Genomic DNA, 18241 nt, shown 5'->3' with positions numbered 1-18241 from the left:
CCAAACCACAGTGAACGACTTTGTTTACATCTCAAGGATTTAATTGTGCAGACTTTTTGAAAAAATTGGTGGAGTTTCCCTTTAAACACAGCTGAACCGGGTGATCAGCATTCCTCAGCTCACGACTACCTGCCTCAGGTGTAGCAGTAAAACTAGACTATGGACTATCCAGGGCTTCTCAAGAGCTGGATTAGGAACTAAACAACAGACTCAGAGAAACAGGCCAGGCCGGAGAATTTGTAGTAAAGAGAACTGCCACTCTTCTGAGTTTGACTAATGCTAGAGGGCGCTAACGTTACTGTACTGAGCGCTGATTGTTTGTCGAGCTGAGCAGCTTATTGGCTGTTCCCCCTTACTGACATCATGGACGTACATGAGGCTCCATTTTAAACTCCTATAACTCGAGTTTAAAAGCTCTTAAAAATATAACAGCAGTGTTAAAATGTATACATTTAGTACTGCTAACCAATCAGCACTCAGTGGCTGTACTGTTCAGGAAATAAATGTATACTTTTACATTAAAAATGTTTAAGCATTTAGAAACTATGATTTTGCTCAAACGCTCCATATTAGCCCATTCATTTTGGACTCACTCGGGAGCGCCCTCTAGTGAATGAGAATCCCGGAAGACATTAAGGACTGGTAGTTCTCCTCTCTCTACAAGTTCTCTGGTACTACCAACCAATCAGCACTCAGTAGCAGTACTGCCAACCAATCAGCACTCAGGGGCAGTACTGCCAACCAATCAGTGCTCTGTAGCAGTACTGCCAACCAATCAGCGCTCTGTAGCAGTACTGCCAACCAATCAGCACTCAGGAGCAGTACTGCCAACCAATCAGCACTCAGTAGCAGTACTGCCAACCAATCAGCACTCAGGAGCAGTACTGCCAACCAGCACTAATGCTTGCATCCTACAACCCAAAACTCGTTTGCTGTAGAAAAAAATGGAAATATTTAGGTAAGATTTATTTGCTTTTTAGTGAAATACATCCAAAATTAAAGGAAGGTTCGGGAAAAGTGGTCAGAAACTGTTTTTACTCCCATTCATTGAGGACCTAACGGGAGAAACAGAAAGTGGCCAGGCTTCCCTTAAACCGGCTCTGCTTTTCCTGTGAAGGGCGTAGGGTGTAGGGCGTAGGGAGTAGGGCGTAGGGAGTAGGGCGTAGGGTGTAGGGCGTAGGGAGTAGGGCGTAGGGTGTAGGGCGTAGGGAGTAGCGTGTAGGGCGTAGGGAGTAGGGCGTAGGGAGTAGGGAGTAGGGCGTAGGCACCATAACGTCTAAATGGAACGCGGCCTACAACCCCTCCCACCCTCCACTACCTTACTGATTGCTGGACCATCACAAAATCTGTCAACCACGTGATGGTTTTCCTACGCGCTGTTCCTCTGCAGCTCAGCTCGGCTCCACTTATGAGTGATAAATAAAAAGTCTCTTAGGATCGAGACTCGCCTGTTTACCCTCCGCTGCTTATTTACTCTCTTTTAAACTTTTTAAACGATGCCTCGTCCATTCCTGCTGCTCCTCGCTCTCTCATCCGCGCTCCACTGCTCGCGCCAAGAGCTGATTGATGACCTGCTGGACAGTTTGTCCAAAGCAGTGGCCTTTTTCGAAAAGCAAAGCGGGCACATTAACCTGGACGGCGTTGTCGGTTATGTCGTTCTGCAGAGTAAGTTTTTAATGGTTTTCTGGTTTTACTGTTACTGTCTTTGGCGTTTGGCACTGTTTTATGTGCCTTATGTATAAATAAGTGCTTAGCATGGTCACTTATAAAGGACTAACACAATACTTTGGACTTAAGTCCACTGGACCTAAACTATTTAGTGGTTTCTGTGCATTACAGAAGGCCTACAGCTGCTCCAGCATCATGACGAGCAGATATGATGATCAGAACTGAAGACATCTAAGATAGAAACCAGTATAATTTCTGTGTCATGGGTCAAAACATATGCACACTATATATGATTACACCAATCAGGCATAACATTATGACCACCTCCTTGTTTCTACGCTCAATGTCCATTTTTTCAGCTCCACTTACTATATAGGTGCACTTTGTAGTTCTACAGTTACAGATTGTAGTCCATCTGTTTCTCTGATACTTTGTTAGCCCCCTTTTACCCTGTTCTTCAGTGGTCAGGACCCCTATGGACCCTCACAGAGCAGGTACTATTTGGGTGGTGGATCATTCTCAGCACTGCAGTAACACTGACGTGGTGGTGGTGTGTTAGTGTGTGTTGTGCTGGTCTGAGTGGATCAGACACAGCAGTGCTGCTGGAGCTTTTAAACACCTCAGTGTCACTGCTGGACTGAGAATAGTCCACCAACCAAAAATATCCAGCCTGTGACCACTGATGAAGGACTAGAGGATGACCAACACAAACTGTGCAGCAGCAGATGAGCTATCGTCTCTGACTTTACATCTAGAAGGTGGACTGACAAGGTAGGAGTGTCTAATAGAGTGGACAGTGAGTGGACACAGTGTTCAAAAACTCCAGCAGCACTGCTGTGTCTGATCCACTCAGACCAGCACAACACACACTAACACACCGCCACCACATCACTGTTACAAGATATCATCACAGAGAAATGCCATTTTCATGTCATGGTTTATTATATAGATTCTTGATGTTGATGCATGAAAAAAAAAAACTTTAACCTTGTCATTGTATGTCTTTTCTGGATGGAGATACAGTCGGTCATCGAGTCAGAAAAAAGTAGATCACCTATACTTCATAGAAAATTACAAAGTCTCATTAACTAAATATTATATATCAGTATATCGCTGTCAGAACAAAACCTCGTATCTCCAAAATGGTAACTTTACAGAAGGACAAAACATACTTTACTTTTAATGTAAAAACTGAAAAACTACAAAAATGGAGATATGAGGTTTTTGTCCCAACAGCCACTCTCTACTTTTATTCCAGCTTCCATTCTTTTCTGGAGACTCTCTTTCAGTTCCTCAAAGAATCTGCAGACACACCTCCAAAGTTCAGTCTTAGAAGCTGGTTGATGATTTTCTGAAGTAATCAAACACATTCAGTGGTGTTGAGGTCTGGACTCTGGGGTGGTCAGTCCGTCGTTCAGCTTCTTTATTTGATGTGTCCGTCTCCTTTTCTCAGTGAGGTTCTTCTTGATCAGCTACACATCCTTTCAGACCCACAGCGCTGAGTCGTCTTCTCACAGTGGAAGGATGGACAGAAACACCTGTGGATGTTTTCAGATCTGAAGCAGCTTGATTTTCTCCTCTCTCTCAGAGATGAAAGTGCTGTTTATCTGATGGGGGCAGGTTTGGTGTCAACCAGCTCTTCCAGGTGGTTGTTAGGAGGCCCATTTTCTCTGTAGCTTGTTTGAACTCGTTTGACTTTCTCCTTCTTTATGCAAGTGGATTATCTTATATCTAATCTCCCCAGAAACATCTGCTGAAAAATTAATAATTTGTATGTATTATTAATGTGTTTTCATGGCACAAAAATCTCTGCTTTTATTCACATGAAACAGCTCAGTTACAGGAAGCCACGAGATCTTGGCCTCACTCAGACTTCGTCAGCCTCTCTCAGCGCTCCACAGCTGTGTCTCTGGTCAAAAAGCTGGACAGAAGCTTGTCTCACGCTGTCAGGTCGCTGCAGGAGACGGACCAGAAATATTACAAAGGTAAAGCTCGGCACAAGTCAGTCACACACCTCTCACCTCTCAGTCAGAAAGAGGTCTTGATCTTGATGACCTGTTGTATTATAAAAGTGGAATCCAGCACCGAAGATCCCTTTCAGTTCTGATCCTTTTGACGGTATTAAAGTTAAATAAAGTTAAAAAATGAAGCAGTGTGATTCTCAGCTTACATGCAGAGCTGGGCGATATGGCCAAAAATGTTATCACGATAAACAAAACTCATATCGTTCGATATCGATACATATCGCGATAAATGTCAAAACATTATTTCTTTTAAGTTTGAAGGCTAATTTTTGCTCCTGGGTGGTTAATTGCTGTTTTAAACTATCCTTTATGGTCTGAACACAACAAACACTCACCAAACAGTGGAACATTTCACAGATCTGTCATGGGACAGTGGGAGAGAGTGTCTGCTGAGCTGTTTCTACCAGCTGGAAAAGCACGGCTATTTTTGTAATAGTCATAATTTAAGAAAGAAAACAGATTATTTTTAGCTGGTGCCGAGCGCTCGGCTACCCCGCTACACATGACATCACAGTATTCAGACACCAGCTAGACGACTGGATTTCTCTATACTATCGTAGTAGTTTAAGGGGTGAACCGCAAAATATCAACACCAGACAAACAGAGTCCTCTTTTAGGTACGTTTAAACTGAAAGTGGTGCTTTTGTGTCGTGTTTGATCTACAGTATCATCAATTCTCCGTGTTGTGGAGTGACGGAGCGCTGCTTCAAGTTAGCCAGCTGCTAAAACAGCTAGCCTGGAAAGATAACGCTCTCCCGCTCTCCAATGCCTCACAGCTTCCTCAGTTTACTTTCGTTTAAATCAGGGCTGTAATTTACATGAACACACTTCTTTCTTTCACTTTTGTTGATTGGGAATGCACTAATACTTAAATATGACTGTCCGAGCGCTGTAACAGCGCTGTAGTTGTGAGGATTGTGATTTAATGCTGCTAAAGCTGGTTAGGATGTTAGTAAAGAGGTGAGTTCGCTGTAGGTCAGTACAGTTACACCACTGACCTCGTCACTCACACTCGGTCACAGGAGAGCAGATCGCCGGACGCTCCACTCAAACAGGGAATGTATAACTCCGCGTTTCAGCCGTTGCTAAAGACTCATCTTACTTGTGCGCCCTCTCCCTCTCTAATCATGTAGAAAAACTCGGAAGTGCGCCCTCTCCTGGCGACAGCAGAGTAGTGTCGCTTTCCTTGCAATAGAAAACGCCACCAAGGCTTTCGCTGAACGTGGAGGTGTGAGATGGGTGTATTATATCGAACATTTATCGAACATGTCGTATCGCTCTATCGAGGAAAAGTTATATCGCGATAATTATCGTTATCGTTTTATCGCCCAGCCCTACTTACATGCTTAAAAAAGATACTTTTTAATGGTTCTTTGTAAAGGCCGTGGTTCTATTTAGAAACATGAGTTCTATATGGAACCATTTGCATGCCTAAATGGCTCTTTAGATTAATGTAGAATGTGTTGTATATGGTTCTATATAGCACAAAAAAGGGTTCTGCTTTTGTTACGATATCAAGCTTGTATGCTATAGAGAGCTGGAGCCGTTTAAAATTTTTTAAAGTCAAAACAATCAACTAAAGCACAAAAACTCGGAAACAGTACTTAAACACACTAATGGTGTACTTGATGTTCACCGCAGAGTTCGAGCCCATCCTGGACACAGCTTTTTGGGTTTTGCCTCGCGAATGGAGCTCCACTGACCCTTCCCTCGTGTACTCATCGCTCAGAACTACAGAGTGTTATGATGAGCAGGTGGGAGACAAGTGCATGACGCTGCTGCTGGGAACGTGGTAAGAGGAATAAAAACACTCTGGTCACTTTGAAAAAGAGGACAAACGTGATTCAGAATTACAAATGTCGTTTCTGAAGGAAAGACAACGGGACGCCGTGCATCGTGACGAAGTCCTGCAGAGACACAATGACGCGTTTCGGATGTCCATATTACTCGCTGTCTCACCAGCTGCTGTACTTCATGATTGGGACCATGGTAACGTCTTAGCTTCACTCCTGTGACTGACAGTGCAAATGCTCGTCACCGTCAATTACATTAGTAGTAATGTATCGATCATTTTAACGATCAATCAATTAATCTGGAGTTTTAAAAAAGGCAAAATTAGAATTATTACATTTTATATATTGCATAAATAATTGAAAAAATATATAATTTTTTTAATTGAATAATTGATTAATCATGATCAGAAATTGCTGTACAGTTTGTGCTGGTCATCCTCTAGTCCTTCATCAATGGTCTCAGGACGCTGTTGGTAGACTATTCACCACAACCAAATCATACCTGCTCTGTGGGGGTCCTGTGGGGGTCCTGACCATTGAAGAACAGGCTAACAAAGTATGCAGAGAAACAGCTGGACTACAGTCTGTAACTGTAGAACTACAAAGTGCTCCTATATGGTCAGTGGAGCTGATAATATGGACAGTGAGTGTAGAAACGAGACAGGTGGAGGTAATAAAATAGCCAGTGAGTGTATTTTGCAAATTTTTCATTTATTCTATTTATTTATTGACTTTTATTTTTTGAGGCAATGACAAGACGTCATCACTGTCCATACAGAAAAGCATTTATCTTCAAAAAGTAGCTTTACAGTAGTACTTTAAATAAAGGTTACTGTAAAGAGATTTTATTCCATGTCATTTTGTAAATGGCACTTGCTATTTGCAAACGCTGTAGGACAATTTATGGGGTTTATTTGACAGCGATGATTTGCAGTTAGCTGTGTGTCACTGTTGCAGCCTGACGTCTGTGTCTCCTCAGAAAGGATGCTCCAGGATGCTGAAAGGTGATATGCGGCTGTCTCGCGTCAACATTACTGTGGAACACTATCAGAGGATATTCTGCTCCAACATGATGAAGAGCAACCAGGAGATTATCAGCAAAGGCTTCACCAGCCAGATGCAGGATATTTTCATCGAAAACAGTTAGTATATGTTTGGTGCCAAGAGCCATTATGTGAAGGGCATAATGGATAGCATTTCAGGAGTGTGGCTCCTGGGCCATAGTGAGAACGTCCGGGGACAAACGATGAGAGATTTGGGCTAAATGCAGGTTGAAATGTAGACTTATTAGGCTGTGACATTCATAACTAATCCAACACCTTCTTAAGGCAGAGCTGAAAGTAGGGTTGTTGGCACATGGATGTTATGTAAGTTAGCATGGACCCCCAAAACCTCAGTTAACCCTCTGGGTGTCGACAAATGCGCCGACACGTTAAATTAAATTCTCTGTGTTTCTGTAAATATCTTTGTGATAATCCAGCGCAGAAATATGGTACAAACGTTTCCTGAATCTGTAGAGTCGCCCTTTCCATTTCATCTTATCACGAGATCATACGAGACTCACACCGGAGTTATGAGCCTGTGAAGAGGGGCTGAGATACACGTCAACTGCCTCTCACCGTGTGGAACTGGTGGATTTGTGTGTCTGTCATCTGGCTCTCCTCTGTAATTGGTGGACTTGTGTGTCTGTCTACATTTTACGTGAAACTGACCAATAGACTCAGGAAATCGCTAAGGACTGACCCATCACGTTGAAAACACTTTCGTTCAGTCGCGAGTGTTGTGCAAAACGTTTGCAGCTGCTGAAGTTGCTGCAGCAGTTTTGGAAAGTAGTAATGAGGAAAACATTTATCTACTATTTTATTCATACATTCCACTACTTTTGTGAACCTAAGACTTTGGTAAACCCATTTTAAGCACCAAAACAACTCATCCACATGAGTACAGCTACGTTTTCATAAGCGATTTTAAGAATTTCTGAAACCGAATTAAGGTTTTTAGCTTTCTGGTCCAGTTATCTCTTTATCCAGTGTTCCAGGTCAAAAGGGCTTCATTACAGAGAGAGCTGAGATTGTTCTGAACCTTTTGCCATATAACATGTGGGTATCATGTTATATGTAAGTGCCTTTAAGGTGAATTTAAAAATATATGCAAAAAAATCAAGAAAATGCCCTCAGAGGGTTAAGCATGTAGAAGTGTGGAGAAGTCACTGCAAGGTTAAAATGAACACTGGCTCTCGCAAAGGAAAAACAGTTCCGTTAGCTAACGATAGCATTTCACTAACTAGCTTGTACTTTGGACATTAAGGCCCAAACCCATTTCACCCCTCACCCCTACCACTCAGCCCTTAGCCCTCCATTCTGTGCGTTCACGTCTAGGGGTAGGGTGTCCCGATTCTTGTTGAGATAGAGGGGTAGGGCGAAGTGTTGGGGCTACATGACCCTCCAAACGGAGGTTTTTCAGAGACTCCAAACAGAGAGTTATGAGAAAAAAAGGAAAACTGGCAAGATGGAGAACAAGAGACCAAAGAAACACACAAATGTGAGAATTTTCTGTTAGAAAATTATGATAATCATTGTATTATCTTAGTTTAACGTCCTTTCAGTGTATTATGGTCCTTTTCTTCATAACAAGCATAAAAAATCCCTATTATGCCGATGTCTCAGTAGTTAGCTAGCTAAATTTCCTGTTCCACTTTAAATGGTGCAGCAGTTACATTCTGGCGCCTCAGGCATCAGAACTGCTGCATCGTTTAAGGAAGCTGGTGCTTTATCGCTGAAGAATTAGGGGTGGGTGATAATAAATAACTGCCCCCTCTTTGAAGATCATATGATGCCCTAAATGTAACTAAAGCCCAGCAGTGAGGAGCTGAACTTTACCCTCCTCTGCTGTCACTGCAGACTGGCAGGGTCGCCTACAGAGCAGCGCTAGTAGCTGTTAATGAAGTGATGCTATTTTTATTTGAGGGTCCCATTTTCTAGGGAAGCTTTCAACCACTACCCCTTGTAACTCAGCTCCAAGGGGCAAGGTGACACCCGAAAACAAAGGGTAGGGGTAAAAATAAGTGGGATTGGGCCTAAAAGAGAACAGACTAGATGAATTTAGGGCGGGGCTAGACGGAGTGTACCCTTGTGGCGAATCTAGCATTGAAAGTTTAACAGGTGGTTAAACCCCAGACGTATATTCTCATTATGAGTTCAAATCTACCCGAGAGACTACAGTAAGTGTTCTTAACTATAATGAATGTCAATTTAGCAACAGTTTATTCTAAATCATTTCTATTGGTCCATTCATCACGAAATGTTCACAGAATACAAAAGATCAGCTGCTGTATAGCATAAAAAAATTAAGTTAAGTAAGAAGTTTTAATATAATGTATCCTCCAATCTTAAACTGCTGTCTTCCTTTTACAGTTCTTCTATGTGGTTTGGCTGGCTTCTCCGACTTTTACAAAGCAGACTGGTTACAACACATTCTGGAATGGCAAGACAAAGAACTGGGCTGTTTTGGAAAAGAGGGTAAGTATATTAGCCAATACATGTTCATGTGTTTTCTACATTATGCGCCTGGCTCTAACGCAGCACAGCAGAAGAGCCTCATCCCCATGACGACCGAGTACATCAGTATCATGTATCTGTTCTGTTTTTCCTCCCAGAGGACTACTTGCAAATGTTTGAGGAATTCTTGGATACGCCCCACCGGCGAGTGAAAAGAAGAGAAAAGACTCTAAAAGGTGATGGTCACATCTAGCCTGCTTTTGATTAAGCTGATTCTTGATTATGGAGAAGGAGGGGTGTAAAAGTGCTTCACTCTGAAGATGCAGATTCATTTTGGAATGGCAGGATTAATTATAATAAGTTAGAATATTACATAAAGTATTTTTTATGGACAGTATTGTGCATACGAGACCACCCTTTCATTTATTTAAACTCCAGTCAAAACAGCTGTTGAGTACAAGTTATTCATTTTCAGGATTTATTTCTGAGGAGATTAGATAGGCGATAATCCACTTACGTAAGGAAGGAGAAAGTCAAAGGAAAAGAAGTAAAAAAAAAACAGGAGTTTCCAAAACTGGAGTTCAAAAAATGATTAAAAGCTGCAGAGAAAATGTGACTCCTAGCAACCACCTGGAAGACCTGGTAGACACTGAAACTAACCCCATCAGATGGAGACAGGACAAAATTCGAGCTCCACTCTTGCTTTTGTGTAGCTGTCATAGAGCCCTTTCTGAGAAAACGAAATTATTCCTAATTATATTTGCATTTGAACACCAAAGCTGGACAAACTGATATGTTTAGTAAGCTCATTTTAAGTGGGATTACTTGGTTAATGAGAAGTAGAGAAGTGCAACCAACTTCTAAGACTGAACTTCGGAGGCGTGTCTGTAGATTTCTTTGAAAAACTGAAAGTGAGTCTCCTGAAGAGAATGGAAGCTGGAATAAAGGTAAAGAGTGACAAAATAAAAACTGAAATAAAAGATATTAGGTTTAGCTTTTGAATTGTCTGTGTAATTTTCTGTTAAATGTATGTTTTCTGCTTTTTTCCTGACACTGAAAAATGAATAACTTGTACATAACGCCTGTTTTAACTGAAAATTAAATAAATGAAAGTACTCAAAAGCAAGCTTTATATGCACAGCCTACAGTGCACACCGATCAGGCATAACATTATGACCACCTCCTTGTTTCTACGCTCATTGTCCATTTTATCAGCTCCACTTACTATATAGGTGCACTTTGTAGTTCTACAGTTACAGACTGTAGTCCATCTGTTTCTCTGCATACTTTGTTAGCCCCCTTTTACCCTGTTCTTCAGTGGTCAGGACCCCCATGGACCCTCACAGAGCAGGTACTATTTGGGTGGTGGATCATTCTCAGCATTGCAGTAACACTGATGTGTTGGTGGTGTGTTAGTGTGTGTTGTGCTGGTACGAGTGGATCAGACACAGCAATGCTGCTGGAGTTTTCTAAACACTGTGTCCACTCACTGTCCACTCTATTAGACACTCCTACCTTGTCAGTTCACCTTGTAGATGTAAAGTCAGAGACGATAGCTCATCTGCTGCTGCACAGTTTGTGTTGGTCATCCTCTAGTCCTTCATCAGTGGTCGCAGAACGCCGCCCACAGGACACTGTTGGCTGGATATTTTTGGTTGGTGGACTATTCTCAGTCCAGCAGTGACACTGAGGTGTTTAAAAGCTCCAGCAGCACTGCTGTGTCTGATCCACTCACACCAGCACAACACACACTAACACACCACCACCACGTCAGTGTTACTGCAGTGCTGAGAATGATCCACCACCCAAATAGTACCTGCTCTGTGAGGGTCCATGGGGGTCCTGACCACTGAAGAACAGGGTAAAAGGGGGCTAACAAAGTATGCAGAGAAACAGATGGACTACAAAGTGCACCTATATAGTAAGTGGAGCTGATAAAATGGACAATGAGCGTAGAAACAAGGAGGTGGTCATAATGTTATGCCTGATCAGTGTATGGTGATGGCTGGTGATTCTGTGAATAGAGATTTATCCTACTCTTCTTCTCCACTACATTCACCTTTCACCTCATTACTGTGGTGGGCTAGTAACTGCCGAGCGTTTTTTCCTTTTGCAGACGGATGTTCGAGTCACATGACGGGTGTTGCAGTGAGTGCACTGGGCGGTTACCTCAACTTCTACCTAGCTGAGCAAGACATTACAAAGAGGCCGCTGATCTAAGACTCTGGACACTGTGGCTATGGACCTGTGCATAAAATAATAACAAACTGTTACATTCACTAACACGCATGCCTTTTTATTCTATAGAAAAATAAACAATCTGTACATTTTTAAATAGCAGTATAGTATCGAAGAGCGATGCTCTGGTAATAAAACAACATGCCATATAAAGATAAACATGAGTAGACATATATCATAGCCTTAACGTAAGAAAAGAAATGAAGGTTGGTGAGTTAAAGCAGATTTTTGATGCTCAGAGTTTGGAACCCCTGTGGGTGCATTTTGACCCAAAGAGCTTTCTCAATAATGCATGTTTAACTGCATTCCAGTAACAGCATGTACTCTCAAGCTGCATGGGAAGCAAGACTGAAGTCATAAAAACTAGGTTTTGCAAAAGAAATTACACTCTAACAAGCATTAATCAGTGAAATATTTTTGATTTTTTCCCCAATCCTGATCCTGTGGAGTACTGAGACCCTCTTGCACTGCACATTACTGTTCTCCTGCTTTAATATAGCCATTTTATCCTCATAAAAGGTTCGAATCAGATCTGTTAAATGAAGAAAAGCACTAAAATGTGCAGTGCAGAGGGACTCCAGCATCAAGACTGGGAAACTCTAGTACGCTACTCTTGTTGTAGAAAACATTAAAGGTTTTTCCACCTAATCTCTGTCTGCTACAACTGTAGCATAGGTTTGATTACCATGTAATAATTTCGATGTGTTACTTGTAAAGTTGGCACGATACCAGTTTTACTTTTCTGATACCGATAATGAATTACGAATACCAAAACTAAAACGTTTAGTACCAACATATCGCTGCTGTCAGAAAAAAACCTCATATCTCCAAAATGGTAACTTTACAGGAGAAGGAAAAAACCTACTTTGCTTTTAATGTAAGTCAATGGAACCAGACTTCCAAGTAATTTTGGGCTGTTTCTTTTGGTCCATTCATCATGAAATTTACATACAATGTAAAGGACAACAGGTATTTTCAAATTATATCAAAAACTGAAAAACAAAAATGGAGATAAGTTTTCCCGACAGCAGCGATATGCTGGTATTGAATTGATACGGAATTATTTGGCAAAAAAATCTCATGCACACAATTGTCCACTTAGCCTAGATGTCGTTGATCAGCCAAGACATGTTTGGTGTCCAAATGTTGCTTCTTTAGCTTAGTGCTGGAGCTACAAGACTAGCACTGCTAACCAACACTACAAGTCAATAGTCACCCAAATCTTTTCCATAAGTACATCCAGAAAATGTCTCTCAAACCGCGTCTTCATTCAGGTCACACTTGTTCGTGTGGTTTAGGATACAGTATGACTTACTGTGAGCTATTAACATGAACAAAACTACTTTGTGTGGCTGAATTCAGCTACTGTACCAAAGTCTGATTCCTATGGACGCACATAAGCATATACACTACAGACGGTGCTGCTTCTGTTCATAAATAATTAGTAATATTAAATTTTCTACCTGAATATTTGTATAGTTTATATAGTGAAAAACCTGTTGGCTACAATGGCTACATCAACAACCCAGTGCAGCCTTTATGAGGAGCTGGATGTGGTTTAAGTAAGTTTAGAGAAGTTTTGAGGGCGTATTTACGTAAATGATTTTGGTGACTAAGGACTTCTAGTGTTTCTTGGCAACAATCAGCTTGTAGCTTAATGGGGACCTGGATGCAGTTTGAGTGGATTGAGAGAAGTTTTGGGGCTGTATTAAAACAAAAGATTTGGGTGACTATTTACTTCTAGTGTTTGGCTCGGCTGAAAGTTGGTGGAAAGTTATGTACATTTGATTTTTCATTAAACAATTATTTTAAAAAAGTACTAAGCTTTAAAATGAGCTATTTTGATTGAAGCACACTTATAATAGAGAGCTATGGGCAGCTGCATCAGTGTGTTTCCAGTCAATGGCCCTTATTTATCAAGTATTTCCAGTTCTTGTAATTTGACTTTGTGTTATATAAAAGCTGTAAGCTGACCCCAGATCAGCATTCTTACTGTGAGGAGCTGATAAATGTGAGCCAATGTTTTTTCTGTTCTTTTAGAAGGTAAAGGGAAATTACAGTCTATGGTAATTAACCATGTGCTACAGATAGAGATCAGGGTGAAAAATGCTGGACTGTTCTTTTAATCAGAACGTACTGGTCATGTTCGGGAGTGTCCTGTAAAAACAACCCCAGCATAATTTTACCATTACGAACATTAAAAGGACGTTAATAACCCTAGTCGTTCCAGCCAGTGACTTCATAGAACAAGGCCTTTATCATGCGGGCCTCGAACGTGACAGTGTTTTTGCCGATGTGTATGCGCTCCTCCTCCAGGGGCTGCTCGATGATGGCCGGCACATCCTTTCCGTACACTTCAGGGAGAGAGGAAAAAAAAGTAATTAGCCCCGCTGAGAAGAGGAGGCTTGAAATTTAATTAGCGCCTCAGCCTTGAAAACAGCACACTTTATCCCCAACTGAATAACAGACTCACGATAAACACACTCAACTGCTCATCTGTTGTAATATGAAACATATAATGTTACAGTCATGCTGCATTTAAAGAATGTACAGTGGCTGCTGAAGGATAGGTTCATTATTTTTAAATCCAATTGAGTTTAGTCCTTAAATAAAGGGATTGATATCTAACACAAGCTGGCCAACAAACTGCCATGACAGTCATTACGGTGACAATTTCCAATTGAAAAAAATGACCGATTTGATTCTATTTGATAATTAGCAGTGTTGGTGCTGAAAAAGAAAACTGAGCGATGGTAACCGGGAAGCAGCGCACTGTTAGAGACACTTACGCTCGCAGTGCTCCAGGAACTGGACGCAGTCTTGAACCACTGTATCCCTCAGCATGATCATGTGCTTGGCCATGTTCTCCAGCAGGGAGAGGAAACATCTCTTGATGTAAAACCATGTATCTGTGCCAAGCTGAAATCACACCACAGTCTGCAATCAGTAATCTGCATTATGTCTGCATTAAAGGAGAATTCCACCGATTTTTCAGAATTCCTGCAAAATGAAACAGATAAGAGTGATCGAAGCCGTTCAGAGTGGTTTGATGTTAAATGCTTCATTCTTGCAAAATTGTTCACGACGGGCCTCATTCACCAGTATCTTCCCAAGCCTTTCTTAAATTCGTTTTTGAGAAAGGTCCTAAAATAAGTCTACGTCAGATTCATGACGTGTTATTAAACCTTGGAACTGTTCACACTTTTGTGCTCTTGAGTGTGTAGATTCTGTTCTTACCTAAGAAATCCCAAGAAAACACTGGTAAATGTCAGAATCTTCTTGAAAACTGTGGAAGTGGGTTTCTTCTTTGGTGAATGAGGCCTATTGTTCACAAATCTGAAGAGTTTAAAAAGTTATTACACAAAAGGGTTATGAATACACTGCCTGATGTCTGGGACGTTGTTTTATGATACTTTTGAGAAAGATTTGGCCTAAAATGCATTTTAGATACAGTCATGGCGTGGGGACACAAGCAGGTTGTTGTCAGGAAAAATAATGACCACAAAAAACATACTTTTTCAGATTTACCACCATTTTACCATCAGCAACATCACACTGCTTTGCAGATATTGCGACCCCTGGTTCCTAACATCACCACTGTAAAGAAACCGGTGTCTTTACAATGGACCGTTTCACGTAAAAATACTCTGAATTACTTTGTTTACATCTCAACCATTAAAATATGCAGCCAGTTAGAAAATCAGAGGAATCCCCCTTTTTAAGAATTCCTCACAAGTCATGGAGGGCCACAGAAATCAACTCAATTCATTCAATTATCAAGCTGAATCAGGAACTGACCTTCACACTGCACTGTTTTGTGGCCTTTTTTGTATGTACTGACCAACACCACCTGATTTCATTAATGAAGGCACCTTCTTAAGAGCAATAGTTCAGCAAAAATTAGGTCCAAATCCAGGCTTCAAGACTGGTGATAATCACAGTTTTAGCAGCTAGCACCATGCGATGATCTCCCATTACTTTTTAGCTAGATGAGCCTCGTAGCTTCAGTGCAAAACTAAAGAAACAAACTTAAGATGTTGCTTTAGGCTCGATTAGGTACTACTGTGCAGATGTGATGTGAAGTAACTCATATCTGACTTTGAGTGCAAAAGCAGAAACAGCTGACGATATGCAGTAGCTCGTCCGTCCAGTATCTGTCTCAGCAGGATGCTGTCCGAAGGAGGGTGAGAACGTTCCTGAGAGGACAGTGTTTGTTCAGCTGCTTATGGTAGGATGTTCTTCATTTTTGGCGAGATAAAAATAACATCTGCTTAGCAGAAGTGTGTGGAGAATGGGGTGATGGTATGGAATATGTCTGAACTATTACAGGCTCAATGTAGAACGCATTTTTCCATATTTCTGCACAGGAGAGGAAAAGAAACAGGAATACCTTCTTGTTGTACGGCTCCAGGCTCTTGATCACACGAGAAATGCCAAAGTCATAGTTCCCTTTGGCACAATACAAGGTCCTGCAAGCATAATTAGATTTTGTTAAAATTACTGACTGACAGGAAGATTTTGTGGTTGACAGTAATACTACTTCCAAAGTGGTAAAACTCTCATAACTGATAACAGCCAATATAATTTAACATTTATATGTGAGATTTTAACTTGATACTGATAAAACTGCGTATCGTCAATATAGACCATTATTCTCAGCCAACCAAGAGGTCATTGTAAAGCTATGGTTACCAAATTCTCCACAAGGGGGTGGTAGTAACACTCAACTCTTTTGTATGCATCACAGAAAAAGAGGAAAACCACACTATTAGGAGCTCATTAATACATGTACTGTACTGTAACACATTTCATGTATAATTGAAGTAAAATTAACTGTTTTCTGTTACAAATTGCATGTATATGGAAAAAAGCAAAACGTAACACTGAAATCCCCATAGTGGTAATTAGCTTTATCTTAGCGGTGGTGACGATTTCTGCATTAAATACTGTTATTGTGTGGCTGTCAAAAGTTCATGAAAGATTTCTCAAAACTTCTGAAAGTGGCATCTAAAAATTAAAAACATTTAATTGATTTTGCGTCAGATGTTCTTATAATACATATTTTAAATGTTCCTAAATGTTGCTCTCTATCACGTTAATAAACAGAACACACACTATTTATTCAATTAATCGTCAAAATAATACATATCGCTGTTGTCGGAAGAAAACCTTGTATCTCCAAAATGGTAACTTAAACTAAAAATCTACTTTACTTATATTGTAAGTCAATGGAACCAGAATTTTTTCCAAGTCATTTTAGGTAATTTCTTTTAGTCCATTCATCATAAAATTTACATACGATGTAAAGGGTAACGTGTGTTTTCAAATTATGTCAAAAACTGAAAAACGACAAAAACGGAGATGGAAAGGTTTTCTTCCGACGACAGCGATACTTCACATGCTATTTTTTCGTTAAAGCTAAAACTAAAGCAACAGCTGAAAAAGGCCTTCTTTGGGAATAAAGCCATCATGAATTATCCCCTTGTTGTGATGTCAGCACTCAAACCTTTCAGGTGTTTGAACCACTTTTGAGCCAAAAGTGTCAATATGTGCTTTTAAAACAAAATTCTTAAATCATTATTTAAGGAAACCTGCTCTTCATACAGAGGAATAAACTAAAAAATTCAAAAGAAACTCTAGTTTTTACTTATTTTCCTTTGACTTTCTCCTTCCTTATGCAAGTGGATTATCTTATATCTAATCACCTCAGAAACATCTCCTGGAAAAATGAATACCTTGTACCTAAAATTCAGAAGGTCTCTGAATATGCATCACAATCCACTACATACCCGATCACAAGGTTGACAATGCACAGATGAAAGACCTTCTTGTCTGGATCGTTGTAAGACACCTGTTCTTCTTCTTTCTCGATTTTCCTCATCAGCTCCTCTGCCTTCAGACACATGGGACACATGAGAAACTTAAACCTGCACAGGCATGAACCACTTCCTCCACATTAACACTTACCTCTTCGTTTTGGCTCGTCATGATGTAGGACACACACAGGTTAGCCAGAACAATCGCACTGACGTTGAGGATCTGTGGGAGAAAGCATGGCTGCTTATTCAGTCGTAGGATGATGATCAAGCACGAGCAAACAGCACACAAATCAAAACAGCAAGCTTCAGACAACACACTGTCCCATGCATTCAGGCAATACGACTCTGAGAACACGCTGAAAACTCCACCACTCATTTTACCGAAGGCTTTCTTTTGCAGGGACACTCCTGAATGTTACACTGTTCCAGCTAGCGAGGGCAAAACAAACAAACAACATGTTTTTTTTCCCACTTTAACTCCTTTGCCTACTCTATAATAACCTTTAACTCTTGTTCAATATGGCATTACTGTAAATTATAAACAGTATATCAAATTATATCTCTTAACATTACAATAACAATACAGTATATAAAGCATTTTTATAAGACACGAATTCATAAGATATTATTATCATAACATTTCAATGGAGAGATTAAATATAAAAGAATGAACTCTGTTAAAGTGGAATTGCACCAATATTTCAAATTTCGGCATTGCTCAGATCATTCAGAGTGGTTTGATATGAAATGGTTAATTTGTGTATACAACATATACACCGATCAGGCATAACATTATGACCACCTCCTCTACTATTGGGGTGGTGGATCATTCTCAGCACTGCAGTAACACTGACTGGTGGTGGTGTGTTAGTGTGTGTTGTGCTGGTCTGAGTGGATCAGACACAGCAGTGCTGCTGGAGGTTTTAAACACCTCAGTGTCGCTGCTGGACTGAGAATAGTCCACCAACCAAAAATATCCAGCCAACAGCGTCCTGTGGGCAGCGTCCTGTGACCACTGATGAAGGACTAGAGGATGACCAACACAACTGTGCAGCAGCAGATGAGCTATCGTCTCTGACTTTACATCTACAAGGTGGACTGACAAGGTAGGAGTGTCTAATAGAGTGGACAGTGAGTGGACACAGTGTTCAAAAACTCCAGCAGCACTGCTGTGTCTGATCCACTCGTACCAGCACAACACA

General features: G+C 40.8%; 2 protein-coding genes across 3 annotated transcripts in view; one reads left to right on the top strand and one right to left on the bottom strand.

Annotated features, from left to right (window-relative positions):
• Positions 1-1212: 1212 nt before the first annotated feature.
• On the top strand, positions 1213-13039 carry cunh16orf89 (chromosome unknown C16orf89 homolog). The gene is made up of 8 exons (XM_036589989.1): positions 1213-1665; positions 3501-3653; positions 5334-5484; positions 5564-5681; positions 6465-6627; positions 8899-9003; positions 9141-9218; positions 11099-13039. Exons 1-8 carry the CDS (start codon positions 1497-1499, stop codon positions 11200-11202), a joined length of 1041 nt encoding a protein of 346 aa, XP_036445882.1. The 5' UTR covers positions 1213-1496; the 3' UTR covers positions 11203-13039.
• The window catches only part of flr (fleer), a 22897-nt gene continuing 16892 nt past the window's right edge, over positions 12237-18241 (bottom strand). For both annotated transcript variants that reach the window (XM_036589987.1, XM_036589988.1), the window contains exons 15-19: positions 17188-17259; positions 17010-17113; positions 15611-15689; positions 14010-14139; positions 12237-13574 (exon numbers count right to left, since the gene is read on the bottom strand). In XM_036589987.1, coding sequence (XP_036445880.1) covers positions 13438-13574; positions 14010-14139; positions 15611-15689; positions 17010-17113; positions 17188-17259 — 522 coding nt within the window. In that variant the 3' untranslated portion in view covers positions 12237-13437. The remainder of the gene's footprint in view (positions 13575-14009; positions 14140-15610; positions 15690-17009; positions 17114-17187; positions 17260-18241) is intronic.

This window comes from Colossoma macropomum, unplaced genomic scaffold, assembly GCF_904425465.1.
Source record: "Colossoma macropomum unplaced genomic scaffold, Colossoma_macropomum, whole genome shotgun sequence".
Lineage (NCBI taxonomy): Eukaryota > Metazoa > Chordata > Actinopteri > Characiformes > Serrasalmidae > Colossoma > Colossoma macropomum.
This window is presented reverse-complemented; position numbering and strand designations above follow the sequence as displayed.